Genomic DNA, 18,262 nt, shown 5'->3' with positions numbered 1-18,262 from the left:
ATCTCATGTGTTGCCGGAAGTCAACGGTGGAATAGAGGAATACATCCATGGAGGAAACGTGAGTGCCAGCCGGGCAGAGTTTGTTGTGTTGGAGAACAGAAAGCGTAGCTTAGTCATGGCTGAATATTTAGATGATTTCCACCATGTGGACGAGGTGTTTTCTTCTTCACAACCAGACTTGTCCTTGATGAGCAGGACTTGGTCACAATAACAAACAGAAGGACCAAGCCAAAGGTAAGAAAAAGGTTTTATTTCTCTGCAGGGTTGATCAGAAAGACGTGCAAGTGGTTATTGTACTGACTCTTTGCACATGTGCCAAAACATGTGCAATTTACTTGAATGAATGAGAAATTAAAATCTGTTGTGAACAACAAACTAACTGTTTAGAGGTTTGAATTTATTGTTTTGAAAAAAAAAAAATGTAATTCAAGAATTGAGCCAAAGCGAAAGAGAAAAACTGTAAAAAGTTGTTGACACTTAGACACAAAAACATGGGGAAATAGAGTCCAGGTTAAAAATACCAAAGATACCCTTTATGTCAGTCACATAAAAATAAGATAAAATAGAATTGATCTAAACCATCACAGTCTGAGTGATGAAATCTAAATTTGACATAAAAACTAGAGAACTCTTCAAACGTCTGATTTGTGAACACAAGACTTTGTTGTAATCCCCAAATCTGTGCAAAAAAAAAAAAAATTAGAGGCCGTCCAGGAGAGTTGATTGATGAACATGATCTCCAACCGTCTGCGGCTACATCAGCGGTCAAGATGTTGATTTATGAATACATGGTGAGCTGAAGCCACTGCAGAGAGACAAAGAAACACTTTATGAGCATAAACGGTTTCATTCTGAAAGTATACCAACAGTACACACTGAGTGACCAGAAAACTGCAACACACACTACGTAGTAATATAATGCAGGGACATTTTTGAGGTCATAGTTTCTGATATTTGATTAGATTTTGGTCATGTATACTGTTTATGAATATTAAGTTGAAAAAAAATAAGAAACACCTATTAGTGTAACGTAATCCAACAAGGCAGTACCTCAAAGTGCAATCACAAAAAAGGAAAATGGAAAATAATTAAGTAAGGTAGTATTTACTGAAAGGCAACATGTGTTTATCTTTTTCTGGTTACTCAGCACGTTTGAAACTCTGGAAAAACTTAGTAAGTTGACCTTAAATTGGGAGCATTTAGCCAAAATACAACTTTTATACTCTCATACTTTCTAATTTTAAGAATGAACTTTGATGATCTTCATCACAAGCCTGTCTTAATTAGAGCTATAAAATAATAATTTTATTTTCATTGTTGATTAATCTGTTGATTGTTTTCTTGATTAATTGATTAGTTGTTTGGTCTATAAAATGGTGAAAAATAATGATCAGTGTTTCTAAAAGCCCAAGACGACGTCCTCAAATGTCTTGTTTTGTCCACAACTCAAAGATATTCAGTTTACTGTCATAGAGGAGGAAAGAAACCAGAGAATATTCACATTTAAGAAGCTGGAACCAGAGGATTTAGACTTGGTTTTTTTCTGATTAATCGATTATATAAAATAGTTAGGGATTAATTGAATAGTTGACAATTAATCGATTAATCGTTGCAGCTCTAGTCTTACTAGTCTTATCACAAAGAAAACAACATATAAATATCAAAAGGCTCAGATTTAGAATATCATGTTGTGAATAACAGGTTTACCTCCAGGACGTTGAGCTTGATTATTCCGTCTCCGTCTTTATCAAAAGCATTAAAAGCTCCTGTAAGAGACACAACAAATCAATCTTCACTCATCTCTTTATAAATCTTAAACTGAAGCAGGACAAAGCTGCAGTTAGTGGGTCCTATAAGTTAGATTTGGCCGTGCAAAGATTCATAAAAAGTGTAAAATATTCTGTATTTTAAGACCTCAGATAAAGGATAAAAAGCTCAGGTGTGGTTTATACTTACTGAACATTCCCTCTAGTCTCACAAAGCAGCAGATGTAACTGTCAAAGTCGATGTTGAGGTGTTCGTCTGCGTAGCGCATCGCTATGATGTCGTAAAGCTGCTTGTTGAGGTGAAACCCTTCATGTGGAGAAGACACAGATCAGGTTTATATCATGTTAAAGGTTTCTAATGAGAGGCTGTGACTTCTGACAAAAGTTAGGACAAAACTGTGAGGTTAACCCTTAAACAGTTGTATTATAATATTATATTGTTAACTTATAATTCAAGTTTCATTTATGCTTTATTCCAATTTAAATGTAGATTATCAGCTCTGGAAATGCATGGAATCCAAAATTGGAAATATACAGTATGTTAGGGCTGAGCAATATATCGATATTATATCGAAATCGTGATATGAGACCAGATATCGTCTTAGGTTTTGGATATCGTAATATGGCGTCAGTGTTGTCTTTTCCTGGTTTTAAAGGCTGCGTTACAGTAAAGTGATGTGATTTTCTGAACTCACCGTATGCATAAAGAAACGTGCTGCTCACCTGCATCATTAACAGCGTTCCTCATCTCAAAACTGCTGATGGAGCCGGATTTGTCGTTATCGTATCGTTTGAAGATCAGCTGGAGACACATCAGGAGGAGATGGACGGTCAGTCAGATGTTAGTTAAACATGAGCAGCAGCTTTAGATCGGTTACGACGGTCCTACCTGCCACTCCTTGATCTTTTTCCACAAGTGTTTGAACTCCTGCAGGTTCAGTTTCCCCGTCCCGTCAGTCTGAGAGACGGTCACTTATAGGAAAACCAACACAACCAGGGAAGAGACAATTTTAAAGGTGCATTTGATCCTTTTTTTGTAGTACTGGTACTTTCCTTTTGTGCTTTTGTCATCAACAATAAATTATTAAAGATTAGGGCTGTCAAAGTTACTGTGTTAACCGTGTCATACTAGCTTGTCACGAAGGAGGTTAAATAACGCTCCAAACTTGCGCTAAACTGTCATGGCCTTTTTCAAAGGGGTCCCTTGACCTCTGACCTCCAGATATGTGAATGTAAATGTGTTCTATGGGTACCCACGAGTCTCCCCTTTACAGACATGCCCACTTTATTATAATCACATGCAGTTTGGGGCAAGTCATAGTCAAGTCAGCACACTGACACACTGACAGCTGTTGTTGTCTGTTGGGCTGCAGTTTGCCATGTTATGATTTGAGCATATATTTTATGCTAAATGCAGTACCTGTGAGGGTTTCTGGACAATATCTGTCATTGTTTTGTGTTAATTGACTTCCAATGATAAATATATACATACATTTGCATAAAGCAGCATATTTGTCCACTCCCATGTTGATAAGAGGATTAAATACTTGACTAATCTCCCTTTAAGGTACATTTTGAGCAGATAAAAAATGTGTGATTAATTTACGATTAATCGTGATTAAATATTTGAAACAACTGACAGCCCTGCTGATAAGTAAAAGATGTGTTACCCCTTAAACTTTGGCTGTGCTTTGAGTATTTAGGAAAAGTAGTTTGCCTGTTGGGGTCTCCACTGAGTAACTGAGGATGTACAGTTCTACTCATTCACTAACCTCAGTCACTAGAGGGATTCAAACCAACAACCTGCTGATGCCACAACTGAAAGGATACATCCATCAAGGCGATCATACTGCGACACGTCTCCAGGCTGAAACCGTCTGTCTTTACGTCATTATCTGTGGAAGAAGACAGCTCGGTATGATTGATCACATCACTATAGAATCATGATCTTAACGTCTCCAGTGAACTCACGTTTGGAGAGTACGTTCTTCATGATCATCTTGAGTTCGTTGGCACAGATCTGCATGTCCTGAATGAGGGAGGAATAATATGTTGTATATATAGTTTATCACAGTCAGTCACAGTGTCGTCCTCTCTCCTCTCTCCTCTCTCCTCTCTCCTCTCTCCTCTCTCCTCTCTCCTCTCTGAGTACCGTTACTCACCTCACCAGCGATCTGCTGGTAAATTGCTCTGAACTGTTTTTCCTCTTCGGTCTCCTCCTCAGGTTCCTGTTGTTTTCGCTGATAAGGGACAAATAAAAGAGAAATAATTTATAAAGGAAGTTATTGGTAGCAAAAATAAAAACTGTGTGATCGCTTTATAAGTTGTAAAACCTTGATTTGATGTCTTTTAGGAGGATTATCGTATGTTTGGATGTAAGTTAAATGGACTCTAAGCTTGGCTAGATTTTTTTCTGTTTATTTTTTTCTCCATTATTATATTATATTGCTATAATAATCTGATGATAGCATAATGTATAATCATAGTTATAAGCACTCATAAAGATCCTTAATGCTTTAAAGCATTTTTTATAATGATTAATAAGGTCAAGTATCATAATATTTCATAATTGCTGGACACTCACTGACATTTTTTTTTGCATTGATCATAGTTTATTATAGTTCCCATAGTTGTAATTCATTATAATCACTGTTTTAATGCATTATAATGTGATTATACGTTACTCTAAGTGGTCTTTGTTTACTTTAAGATATGTACAAATATATTTGACAACGTTTTGTGATGTTCTTGCATAGATTTAATTATATTTTTTCACTTTACTTAAAGCAAAAGTTCATAGGTATAAACACATTATAATGCATTATAATAATAACAGTAAATCATTTAGTGATTGATTGATGTGTTTCCTCAGTCGGCTTTAGGAGAGCAGCACATCAGAGAGACGTAAACATCTCAGCCTGTATACTCGGAGGTCTTACAGGGAAACAGGTGCAGCTGAGCCACTGGAGATCAGTTGGCCTCAAACTCAATTGTTTTATTCCCAGCGGTGATATTTGACCTGGTCAAGATTACATTTCAGAGCCGTCAGTCTCTATAAATTACGACAGGTCAAAGGTCACTGTGTGAGCTATGTGCTGCGTGGCTGCAGGGTCAAAGTTTTGGCTCCCGCAGCGAGGAGGGAGGTTATACCTTCGGTTTCTTCTTCTTCTCCCCACGAATGCCGTCGTGCTCGATTTCTTTGTTGGCTCGCGCTCTGTCTGACACAAATACAATAGGCTGGTGACGGCGGCGGTTAGTCGGAGGAGAGACGGGTTATAGAAGACAAACAGAAACAGAAGAGAGAGGGTTAATTTATAGTTATAATATAATAATCTACAACAGCTGATGTATGATGGAGAAGCAGCAGCAGCGGAGGAGGAAGCAGAGTTTAACAGCCACATGCATCTTTACCTTTTCTTTCTTTATCTGGTCTTGCTGAAGGCCAATAAGACAAAGAAGGACAGAAGGATGAAGTGAGATGAAAAAGGAGGAAAACACTTTTTAAGTCTGTTAGTTAAAGTTGTTGGAAAAAACACAATGAGTACAGAATGAATAAGGACGAGACAAAGAGATTTTAAGAACAAGGTTGATGAAATATGTTTGGGGTTTACAAAATATCAAATTCAAACTGATACTACAGTGTGGAAATGTGTTGCAGTAAGTATCTGCACTATTGTGGTATTGTCCATATATTCAGCTATGGACTTTCTCATAGACATTTTCAGCTCTTTCTCTTAACATTCTGCCTAATTATGTTCAATATTAGTGTGCACCTTAATCTTGTGTGATGAGATGTGAGCTTCTAACAAACAAATTCATAAATGAATAACCTTATTTCTGTCCTAAAGTTTTTGTTCTACATCCCAGTCTGTCTGTTTAATTCAAAATATGTGAACAGGTTTAAAAAAGAAAGTTTGTATGCAACAGTAAGCAGCCTTTTAAATATACTTTAGAGAATGGACAACGTTTTATAATCAAGCCTCATTCAAGCACATACATATGAATATATCACCTGGCCACTGAAAGTAGAGCTGCACAATTAATGGATTATTAATCGCGATCATGATTTTGGCTTCCCACAATGAAATGAACACGATCGCCTGAGATATTGACGTTTTAAAATGCGTGTTCTGCTCATAGAAAATATCAAATCAAGCGCTTCCTAAACTAACAGCCAGCAGCCGGTGATCCAGATGTTTTGGCTTCACTTTTGGGGATAGATATTATCCATACAACCAGTGTGTCAATGATTAAACTGAGAGCATAAAAATGTTTATCTGTTTATCTAATCTTGATGCATTTAGCTTAACAAAAAGGGTAGGGTGAATAATCCTGTATTTTTTCATATTGCAATATATATATATAGCAGAAAAAATATTGCAATGTCAGATTTCCAACATCATGCAGCCCTAATTTGTACATTAACAGGGATGTAGCACAGCATGGAAGTAAAAACAGAGTTCTGTTTATTCTAATGTGAAAGTGCAATAAAATATGTTGTCGCTAAAATCAATGAATAATCGTGATATCATTTTGGCCATAATCGTGCAGCCCTAACTGAAAGGGATTCAAACCATGTTAGAAATAATTTAATAGAGCTAATAAGTGAGTCTACTCTTCTGTTTTAATCATTTCACCACTGAAGTATCAGTCAGAACTATCTACATATATTTCCAACCCTTCAATCACGTTGCAAACCTGCAGGTCAGAGTTGATCGTGTTCTCCGCCTCCCTGCAAGTAACAAAAAAGACACATTAGGATTCCTGCTACTCAATGATAATGGTCTTCATTTCTTGTAATTTTGCTGTCAACAATCCCCAAAATAGCTTCAGCTGCACCACCAAATATATCCCCCCCCCCGGTGATCATCACTTACTCAGACGTGTTCTTCTTCTCAGAGAAGACCCTGAGAATGAACTCTCCCTCTTGATGGGGTTGAAAGGTCGTGGGGATGATGACATACTCCCCGGGGGGCAGATGGATCCGCTCCGTCACCTCCCGCAGGTTAATGTACGTCTTACATTTAGCTTTGGAGGCCGTGTAGAGGAAGAAGTCCTTCTGCAGGTGTTGGTTCTGTCCACACATCTACGGATGGAAAGAAAGCAGCTGGTATGTAGTCGATACAGAAGAAGTACTAAAAGCAGAGAATAGTTTAAAATTGGAACTCTCTTGCTGAGATTTAGACGAAAAGATTGATACCACTCTCCTCAGAGTAAGGTGCATACCTCCTTCGACACCTGCAGAGACAGAAGACAAAGTTAAAGGAGAAGTTCACATCATCTTATCCAGTGATTTAAGGGTTCATGTGATCAATGACCTCGTAGAGGGAGAATCCGATGGTGAGGAATTTGGCCCCTTGATGGCGCTGCATCCTTCGACCTTTCTGCATCAGAGCCACGACGACGGTGCATTCCACCTTCCCGTCCTCCGGGTCGTCGTCCTCCTCGTACAGCTGCAGCCGGTACTGAGGGTTCGTCCAGAACGTTTCTGTCAAACACAAAAAGGTTAATCTGCAACAACACGATAGCAGCGTAGAGTAAAGACACTTAAAGGCTTCTAGAGGAATAAAAGCTGATATTAATAAAATAAGCAGGTTCCTACGTGGGAAGTTCCTGCAGCCGCCAGCAGAGCTGCCTCTGACCCAGCGACCCTCGTTGACCGACACCGTCCAGCTGTGCCTTTCGTCACCCTGCAGGGTGTCGGGGGTCAAGTTACACATCTCCAGCTTTGTGAAGTTCTTCTTGAAGTCATCGAAAGACATCCTGGAGGAGAACATGAAAGAGGAAGTTAATTCTTTATAGTTCAATTTGGTGAAAAATGGGAAAAACGTTGCTATGGCTGACCCAAATGCTTCCAAGCTTCCAAGCTTTGACCGTTGCCATGGTAATCAACCTCCAAATCAGTATTCCAATGTAGTAATTAACATTTACTGTATGTGTACAGTTATGATGCCACCCAGAGCTGCAACGATTAATCGATTAGTTGTCAACTATTAAATTAATCGCCAACTATTTTTCGATAATCGATTAATCGGTTTGAGTAATTTCTTATGAAAAAAAGGTCAAATTTCTCCGATTCCAGCTCCTTAAATGTGAATATTTTCTGGTTTCTTTACTCCTCTATGACAGTAAACTGAATTATCCTTGAGTTGTGCACAAGACAAGACATTTGAGGACGTCATCTTGGGCTTTTTCTGACATTTTATAGACCAAACAACTAATCGATTAAATCGAGAAAATAATCAACAGATTAATCGTCAATGAAAATAATTGATAGTTGCGACCTTTTGCTTGAATCAAGTCACGTTTTGTGCAGCACCACAATTTTGTGCCAGTGTACTCTCAAGTTCACCGTCACAATAGACTAAACAAAAGCAAAAGCAGCTATAAAACTGGTGAAAATATTAAATTAATATTTTATTTTATGAATGATCCAAAACTAAAGATGTGATGAAGTCACGGTGGTTTTACTCACCAGAACTCACTCGTCTCCACCGTCTGTTTTTTTAGGTTGTCCTTGTCTGCGGTGGAAATGGTCGACCACTCCTTTGAGCTACGGAAATCATATTAATACACATTAGTAAGAAAGAATTAGCCGTAGTACAGCACCTGGGTCATATAAGCAGAATTATATCTTATAATAATATAAAAGGTTAAAGTTGTCTTAGATCAGATCTTACTTTGGACTCCACGGTCCCTTCCACAGCACAAAGCCCCAGGGGTTACGCAAGCGAATCAGGCGAATCCTGGTATCCTTTGCAACCTCGTCACACTAGAAACAACAACATCACTTTAACAGGCCTTCTTCTCTTAAAAAGAATACACCAAATCTGCATTACTGTAACATTTTACTGCACCTCCGCCAGCCCTATGATGGAGTAGGCGTGACCTCTGACCAGCCCCTGGTCAGTCCGACTCTCCAGTTCAGCGGCTGAAAAAATCTGACAGATGCAACACGAGTCAGAGCAAAACACACACAAATACATCATTTTAATTCAGTCATTTATTCTGGATTTGATGGTAAAATCTAGTTTTCCCTAAAGTCAAGTTAAAGATGTGAAAGGGGGATAATAAAATCAAACTTTACATTTTAATTCAGCTTCTCATATTGTGACAAAATTGTTGAAATTGTTGGATTTGCATGAGGAAATGAAATGTATCTGCTGTTTATTGATGGTATTTATTACCGTGTCCCTTATATCAATCTCCTCCTTACAGTTGAATTTGAATTTCATATTTCAGTCAGTCATTAAAATATTTAATCGCAAATTAATCACACATTTTATGTGTTAAAAATGTATCTTAAAGGGAGATTTGTCAAGTATTTGATACTCTTATCAACATGGGAGTGGTCAGATATGCTGCTTTATGCAAACATATGCATATTTTATTATTATAAATCAATTAACAACACAAAACAATGACAGATATTGTCCAGAAACCCTCACAGGTACTGCATTTAGCATAACAAACATGCTCAAACTGCAGCCCAACAGGCAACAACAGCTGTCAGTGTGTCAGTGCGCTGACTTGACTATGACTTGCTCGAAACTGCATGTGATTATCATAAAGTGGGCATGTCTGTAAAGAGGAGACTCGTGGGTACCCATAGAACCCATTTACATTCACACATCTGGAGGTCAGAGGTCAAGGGACCCCTTTGAAAATGTCCGTGCCAGTTTTTTCGTCGCAAAACTTTAGCTCAAGTTTGGAGCTTTAAAACTGAGCCCGCTACAACCTCTGAAAGATGCGTTAATGCGTTAAAGAAATTAGTGGCGTTAAAACAAATTTGCATTAACTCGTTATTATCACGTTGACTTTGACAGCCCTAATTGCTTCATGTCTAATCTAATGATTTCTTGCTTTTTGTCCCTGTAATGTGATTTTTTCTCTGTATTCTGTACACTTCATTTCACATCTTTCATCACCGCTCACATCTATGGAGCAGCCCATCAGCGAGCCTCGCTCCAGCGCCTTCCTCATGATGCTGTAGAGCTCTTTGGGCGCCTCGGCCAACTCGAAGAACTCGGTAACTCCTCCCGTGAAATCCTCCATGGCCTCCAGAGTGTTGCCCCCTTTAAGTGCCTCATAAGAGCCGTGCAACCTGAGAGAGAGAGAGAGGTCGATCATCCTGCTCAATGCGCTGACATGTTTGTTCTCTCCGAGGCTTGGGTTCTTCACAGCGTCTGCAGCCAGTTTGGGAAACACGAGGAAGGAGGAGTGGCGTGTCTAGTTAGTGTCGCTACACAGCAGCAAATATACACAGCGTAATACGACATTTACACGTGTTGTTTCACTTTAAATAAGTTTAACTATGCCAGGGAGGTGGGAGGTCGGTGGTTTCAGGTGTCAATCGTCTTTTTTGACATCCATCCATCCATCCATCCATCCATCCATCCATCCATCCATCCATCCATCCATCCATTAACTTTAACCGCTTATCCTGTTCAGAGTGGTGGGGGGTCTGGAGCCGATCCCAGCTGACATTGGGTGAAGGCGGGGTACAACCTGGAGAGGTCTCCAGACTATCACAGGGCTGACACATAGAGACAGACATCCATTCACGCTCACATCACATTCACACCTACGTCAACAATTAACCTGCATGTCTTTGGACTGTGGGAGGAAACCTGAGAACCCGGAGAAAACCCACGCTAACACAGGGAGAATCTGCAAACTCCACACAGAAGGGCCCCGAGCCGGGTTTGAACCTGCGACCCTCTTGCTGTGAGGCGACAGTGTTAACTCGTCACATACTGACGCTTTGTCAGACCCCTCTGCGTCACTTTTCGGTCGCAATAAAACACGTTCTTAACGTTGTGAATTAAACAAAAACACTTGCTGAGGTTTTGGCAACAAAACCACTCAGTTAGGTTTAGGAAAAAGTACATGGTTGGCCTTCAGATTGCTATGTTTGTAAAGTGAAAATGAGACTTAAAGTTGCGAACGCGGAACACAAACAAACAGCTGATTGTAACGTGAAAGTGAAACTTAACGCACCGGACACAAACGGCGGTCTCCTGGATGAAAGCCTTGTGTTTGTTGGACCCATCCACTGCGCCTCCCCCCATCCTATGTGTGTTTTCTCACGCTTTAAACTATGTCACCACACTCCCCAACCACTTTCTCTGAGTGTTTACTGTTGCAGCAGATGGGTTTACATTATAGTTATTGGAAAGCCTGGTGTGTCTCATACCGGCGCTAAGGGGTGCTTTGTGCGGAGGCATCACACGCCGATGGGCGTGACAAAGCGTCGGTATTTTACGCCCTGGGAATGAGGACTGAACAGGCTGCATTATGTTGATGCCATTTGAGTAATTTTCACTTTTTCTCAATACTGTCACTGATACTGATTAAACATTAAAAATAAAAAATAAACTTTAGCAAAATTGCATTTAAAACTCATCTTTTCTTCAGCAACAAAACAAGAACTGAAAACTAAATGATGAACTTTTTCAGTGGACAGACAGTCAATCTGAACTCTACTGAATGATTGAACATCATGTAGGTGACAGTGAACATTGACAGACTGAGCTCACTTGGCGTAAGCTTTTTCCAGAAGAGCGCTCCAGTACTCGTTCTTCCTGAATGATTTGGTGAAAACCAGCTTGTTGTTGCAGGTCGGGACGCGATCGTCCACGACCACGTCGATCCATTCGCCATAACGCCAGAACTGAGGGTGAGAAGACAGAACAGATTTAAAACAGGAAGTCAGTGATGAGACAGAGAAGAACGATTTATCACCGTGCAAAGAAAATAATCTTTTAGATTATTATTTGATTCATATGTTTAGGGCTGACTGAGTGAGTGATTATACACAAAAGAAAACATACTTATTAATGTTATATTCCAAATGTTCCACACTGGTCCTTTAAGAGTCACAACAAAGTATATTTCCCAGAACATGAAGATTCAGTAGTTTACTGCACAAAGTGCCAAACATCCATTCAATGAACCTGGAAGTGGAAGATGCCGGCGTAGTTGTCCGTGAAGCTCTGGTCCGGAGGAATCACTCTGTACAGCAGCTTCTCGTTCACCGTCAGACAGGCGATGGCGGCGAGCAGCCAGCAGTCACCTGCCAACAGTAGATTTATGAGCCATGAAAGCACTTAATCTAAACATCCCACTCCATAAAGCCGTTGTCACAGATTAAAGCCGCATCGCTGCAGGTGTCAGTCGTCGACATCAGTTAGGTAACTAAATTAGGGTTGATTCTCACACGGTCATTTCAGCTGCCTGGCGTGTTCCCGGCTCTGGTTTCCACCCCACATGTCTTGGCTGTGCTCTACGTTGTTACAGGTATTTCATTTTCTTGCCATGTCTCGGTTAGCACAGAAGGTACAAGCTGTCTTCAGCTGAGACACATTAGACTTTTTGCACCATTAAAACTTTAAAGAGGACCTTTTATGCTTTTGTGCTTACCCCTTTTCCTTTAGCGTGTTATATAGTTTTTTGTGCATGTAAAAGTACTGCAAAGTCCAAGCCAAAGTTACTCTCCCCCACAGAAACACGGCTCCTGAACTGCCTGAAACACATTGATTGAAGTCCCGCCTTTTCTTCCGTAACGTAGTGATGTCACCAAGTAACACAGTTTGCTTCAAACAGAGTGTTTCAGACAGAGGGTGAAAAGACAATACTCTCCCTCCTCCTGAAAATGAATATGAGCATAACAGGTCCTCTTTAACTGCACAACTTTGTGTTTAACATCCATCTGGCACCAAAACCAAAAGCAGGTGAAAATGTTATTTCTTTCTACACTTTTCCATGCTCTTGCTATTATACTCTTATTTTTAAATTCTAGTATTATGAACATGCAGGCTTTAGTAAGAAAAATAATGCTAATGTCTTGTCAACAAAGGTGCCTGTGTGTGCAACCATAAGACACCAAATCATACTCTAAGTTCCCATGCAGCATGGTGGACTTTTGAAGCACTTATTTGAAAGCAGAAACAGTTTATTTGTTACCCAATTCTCCTTGACAGATGTCTGTCCTGTTGGCTCCGTCTATGATGAACTTGGGGTTTTCACAAATTTCCTGTCATCGAAAAAAAAAGAAGAGGTTTCTGAGCATGTTGTGAAATATCAGCGCCAAAAAAAAAAAAATCTTAAGGTGAAATGGTACATGCATTAGCTGTAAAAACACAATTTTAAATATATTTATTATGACTGTCAAAGTTAACGCAATAATAACCCTTTAATGCAAATTAGTTGTTGCCTGTTGGGCTGCAGTTTGCCATGTTATGATTGGAGCATATTTTTTATGCTAAATGCAGTACCTGTGAGGGTTTCTGGACAATATTTGTCATTGTTTTGTGTTGTTAATTGATTTCCAATAATAAATATATACATACATTTGCATAAAGCAGCATATTTGCCCACTCCCATGTTGATAAAAGGATTAAATACTTGACTAATCTCCCTTTAAGGTACATTTTGAACAGATAAAAAATGTGTAATTAATTTGCGATTAATCGTGATTAAATATTTTAATTGATTGACAGCCCTAAAAACAACATATTTATATTAAAAATAATAATATTATAATACTAATATAATAATATAATTAAAGTAAGATATTATAAAAGTAGCATTTTTATATTATTGGTCAACATTTGAACACCACAACAATTTAAAATCTTGCATTTTACAACTCTACGCCTGACATGATTGACAATATGAGGATTTGACCCTGAAACTGAAAGCAAGTTGGAGAAATGTCTCCGGCTGCATTCGCTGCATATTTACGAGGAAGCAGCTGCTGGGGGTCCTGCAGGTCGCGACCTTTTAGTGCTCTGAACAAGAGATAACGCTGCGCTGAATGCAGAGAAGCCCTCACCTCATAACTACGTATCTTGTGGTGAGTCAGAGTGATTGACTGTCTGTGGTCTTACGGGAAATAACCAACTGATCATCCATTTATATTTTATTATATATTCAGACACTTATTAAAGGGATTTTATACCAGATATTAACCCAGAGGGGAAATTGGGGCGTTGCTGTTGCTCTTAAAGAAATAATACGACTAGAATAAAATAGAATTAAAATAGTATGTAACATGTATATTATGTGCATAATGCTACAATATATAACACAGTATATGTAAAGAAATATATTAAATACTAAAAATAAGAATAAGAAATGAGAATATAAGAACAAATATTTGCATTAAACATGCAATATATAACCACAGAGCAAATAAGTAATTGGTAAGTAGTGTGTTAAATATAAATTAAAAAATGAAATAGAAATGTACAGCATTAAGTATTAATGCATATGTTTATGCTCATATTGTGGAACATTTTGGAGCACTGAGGAGGTCATAAAATGATTGAATGAATAAGAATAAAAACACATTTTCTGTTCCATAAATTTTTTTCTGACTTTTCTCACATTTTTTGTGCCTTTCTTCTTCTGAAGTATTGGATACTTTCACCTTTTTAGGCCTCTACGAATTCTTCAAATGAAGCAATCAGAGATAAAACACTCATGCACACAACATGTGATTACCATAAAGTGGGCATGTCTGTAAAGGGGAGACTCGTGGGTACCCATAGAACCCATTTACATTCACATATCTGGAGGTCAAAGGTCAAGGGACCCCTTTGAAAATGGCCATGACAGTTTTTCCTCGCCAAAATTCAGCGCGAGTGTGGAGCGTTATTTAACCTCCTCTTCCGACAAGCTAGTATGACATGGTTGGTACCGATGGGTTCATTAGGTTTTCTAGTGTCATAGCCCGCCACAACCTCCGAAAGATCGATAGCTTTAACATTGACAGCCCTATCAATGCATATATCTCATATTGTGGAACATTATTTTGGAGCAAATATTGCATGGTCTTCTATAAAAGTGGTTTCCTACGTGTGGAGTTGGACCCCTCAAAGGGCCACAAGATAAATCTGCTTATTTCTTCTGACTTTTCTCTAATTTTTTTTGCCTTTTTCTTGTGAAATATTGGATAAAATTTCACCTCTTCAGCCCTCTACAAATACTTCAAATGAAGCAATCAGAGAAGAATAAAAACAATCATTCACGCAAAAAACAACACAGCATTTTTTAATTCCTGAAATATCCAGAACGTAGAGTTTTTAGGGGTTAGAAAAGAGGATAACGAAAGGATAAAGATGAGGGGGGATTCACAGCAGTGAGTCTGTTCCCCTCATCACATGACTGACCATAACTAAGGCTGTTAAAATGCAGTCTCATGTTCTGAATTTAGAGCGAGCTCCACCGCTGACCCCCCGGATGGGATTCACGTATCACTAAACTCAGCTGGCATTCATCATCAGCTATTAAGCAGCGATCGAGCTGCAGAGTCATGTTACACTGGATGTTGTTAACTACTGTACGAAGCTGACATAAAATCATTAAATGGAAAAATAGATTTAATGTTACGGGAATGCATTGTCTTTTCTTTAAGTATAAGGGATAATGTACAGCGAGCAGGTCGTTGTTGTGAAAGAAACCCAGACAGGGCGATGCTGCACTCTCATCGCCCTGAAGGTATATGATATAATGATCATAAAGAGGGCATGTCTGTAAAGGGGAGACTCGTGGGTACCCATAGAGGCCATTTACATTCACATATCTGGAGGTCAGAGGTCAAGGGACCCCTTTGAAAATGGCCATGACAGTTTTTCCTCGCCAAAATTCTGTATAAGTTTGGAGCGTTATTTAACAACACCGTCTCACGGCAGTTCGTCAAATAGTCACAAAATGTATTGTATTTGATTCGTGTACGTAGACACGAATTTTCGTTTTTTTTTCGTGACGCTCAGCACGACATTTGACAGCGTATTTTTTTGTACATTTTTTTTTCCGCTCCAGTTTTTTCAAAATAAAATTACTTGGTTAGGTTTAAGAAGAGATCGTGGTTTGGGTTAAAATAACTACGAAAGTGGCGTAACTTCAGTACGGAAGTTATGTGACAAATAAATCAATAGATTGACTGGTTTCACACAGGACACGAACACCAGTCTCCTGGGTGACAGTCCAGTGTTTTTGAGCCACCTATCCAGCCCGACCTCCTACCTAGGTGGCAGTCACCGCTATTTATATTTCCCGGTTCACAATTATGTGGATTACATATGAATTGATTTTATGCTGACCATCACGAAAGAAATTTTTAAATTTGTGTCTATGTACACGAATCAATTCATTAATTTTAAAATTAAAGTGCTGTGCGACTGGGCTGATATTTAACCTCCTTCGCTACAAGCTAGTATGACATGGTTGGTACCAATGGATTCATTTGGTTTTCTAGTTTTATATGATACCAGTATCAAAAAATTGCAAGTTGCATTAATGCGTTAAAGAAATTAGTGGCGTTAAAACAAATTTACGTTATTATCTTGTTAACTTTGACAGCCCTAGTTATTCTGCATTAAAAGAACTCTTATTTTTGATATTTACATTTTGCTGATAACATTTCTGTACTTAAATTGGAAAGATTTTGAATGCAGGACTTTAAACTGTAACAGAGTATTTTTACATGGTAGTATGGCTATATAAGTGTTGGGTCTGAGGTAAATATGTGTGTCATCAGTGTTAAGATCTCTGCCGGTGTGTTGGCAGGTATTGAGAGTCAAGGACATGTTTACTTTTGGCAAAAGATATCAAGCTTAACTATTGTTGGAAGACTATCAAACCCTCTTGCATATCAGAAAGATATAAAGCCAACACTGAGTCGCCACTATGCGTCCCAGCGTGTCAGATGGCGTCCTCCTGTGTGAGAGTCAGCTGTCTGTGATTGTAGAAGGCGATAACTCCGAGTGATGCATCCACAACCACGCAGCCACTTGACATCCAGGCCATGTGTTGTGGTTGAAGTGATGAGATTCACAGGAGCTTTTAGAGGAGAGCTTCTCTAACATGTTAGAGTGCACTTTTACATTTAGAGTAACTGAAGACTCACCGATGGACGTTTCCACTCAAACTTCATGGGCGGTTTGTGACTGTAGAAGAGCGAGGAGTCGTCAGCAGGGAACAGGGGGTCTTCGAACAGGACCTTCTTCTTCACGTACTTGTCTCGCAGCTCCAAGAAAGTCTTGAGACGCTTTGCATCCTTGACGGCCTCGTTTCGGCTTAGAATGGCAGAGTAGATGGAGTTGGTTCCAGCTGGAGGGTAATTGGCTTTGTCGTCGGGCCCGTTTGATGCTTCAGTTTCATAAAGAACTCTCACCTTTGTGTTTTCAACAACATGAGCAACTTTATGTTTCTTGTCCCCCATCTTTTATCAGTGAACGCCTCAGGCTTTCGTGTTCCTGTTTCAGAGTCAGTTTCTTATTTGCAGAAACGGCATGAACTTGCAAAACAGCCCAAAGAAACTTCCCGTGTCCTCCCTTACGCTGATGATCACTTCTAGTTCCTCTATTTTGCTGCTCTTAGACCGTCTTCCAGCCAACAGCCTCTCACACCAGCGCCCACTGTTGTGTCCCTGCTGCTGCATGGCTGCACCTAAATATAGGCCTCTTCAGAGAAGGGGAGGAGGCTCCGCCGAGAGAAATCCTGACCCTGATGCAACATTTACAGGTCACAGTGAGTTGATCAGAATCTGCACATCTGACTGAGGATATGGTGGATTATTACCGGAGGGAATACATCTAGGTCAGGTCATGTACCCGGTGGCATGAGCCCTCTGCACTGTGATACCCCCTTTAAATGTATGTGAAGTCCTGCACTAAAAGCCCTATGGAATATAAAGCCTATAGTTGGCAGTGATGGAATAAATACTCAGAGTAGTAATTACCACAGTGTAAAAATATTCCGTTGCAAGTAAAAGTCCTCCATTCAAAATGTTACTTAACTTAAGCCCTATAGGGTGCTGGAAGGTGTGGTTCGTTCACTATTTTTTTTGGGCTTCGAAGCTTCGGAGAGAATTATTCGAAGGTATTCGATTTATACTTTATTATTACATACTTATATTTAAAAGAAAAAACAAAAATAAAGCATTGGAATACAATTTTTTTTCTATTAACTTTCTTATTTAATTTATTATTATTACTTTATTTTCTTTGTATTAATATTATTATTTTTTTATTATTCTATTCTTTTTATTATTATTATTATTATTATAACTATTATAATTTTTTTCTTTTCTTAATTTTATTTCAATTTTGAATGCTGAAGTTGTTTTTCCTAGTGTACTTATTGTGTTCGTCTCTGAGATCAACTACTTAAAAAAATTGGTTTATAAACTATTTTAATTACAAACTGTAAATTGCATATATGAAAACAACCTCGAAAAAAGTGAAAAAATAAAGTATGAAATACTCATTCGGAGGTCTATTACCATGGCAACGGTCGAAGCTTCGAAGCTAGTAACTAATATTGTCAAATAAGTCTAGTAGAGTAAAAAGTAAAATATTTCCCTCTGAGATGTAGTGGAGTAGAAGTATTAAGTTACATAAAATGGAAATACTCAAGAAAGTACAAGCAGCTACCTCCAAATTCTGCTTTAGTTCTTTATTTATTTATGCATATAATAAAATAAAACA

General features: G+C 38.8%; 1 protein-coding gene across 4 annotated transcripts; it reads right to left on the bottom strand.

The window, feature by feature from the left end:
• Positions 1-228: 228 nt before the first annotated feature.
• Positions 229-17,198, bottom strand: capn3b (calpain 3b). 4 transcript variants are annotated; one of them, XM_074616153.1, is made up of 23 exons: positions 16,681-17,198; positions 12,732-12,801; positions 11,723-11,841; positions 11,306-11,439; positions 9,702-9,870; positions 8,624-8,707; positions 8,447-8,538; positions 8,242-8,319; positions 7,369-7,529; positions 7,085-7,254; positions 6,993-7,004; positions 6,644-6,852; positions 6,465-6,498; positions 5,178-5,201; positions 4,917-5,003; positions 3,929-4,006; positions 3,738-3,795; positions 3,597-3,661; positions 2,656-2,724; positions 2,490-2,568; positions 1,957-2,073; positions 1,708-1,766; positions 229-805 (listed from the first exon to the last, which is right to left on the bottom strand). In XM_074616153.1, exons 1-23 carry the CDS (start codon positions 16,993-16,995, stop codon positions 779-781), a joined length of 2,310 nt encoding a protein of 769 aa, XP_074472254.1. In that variant the 5' UTR covers positions 16,996-17,198; the 3' UTR covers positions 229-778. The 4 variants fall into 4 exon arrangements, with proteins under 4 accessions (XP_074472254.1, XP_074472255.1, XP_074472256.1 ...); XM_074616154.1 differs by lacking the exon at positions 5,178-5,201 and having other exon boundaries at positions 633-805; XM_074616155.1 differs by lacking the exons at positions 5,178-5,201; positions 7,085-7,254; positions 7,369-7,529; ... (6 more) ...; positions 12,732-12,801; positions 16,681-17,198 and having other exon boundaries at positions 633-805; positions 4,917-4,980; positions 6,993-7,006.
• Between the last annotated feature and the right edge of the window lie 1,064 nt (positions 17,199-18,262).

The sequence above is a fragment of the Sebastes fasciatus genome, chromosome 18 (assembly GCF_043250625.1).
Source record: "Sebastes fasciatus isolate fSebFas1 chromosome 18, fSebFas1.pri, whole genome shotgun sequence".
Lineage (NCBI taxonomy): Eukaryota > Metazoa > Chordata > Actinopteri > Perciformes > Sebastidae > Sebastes > Sebastes fasciatus.
This window is presented reverse-complemented; position numbering and strand designations above follow the sequence as displayed.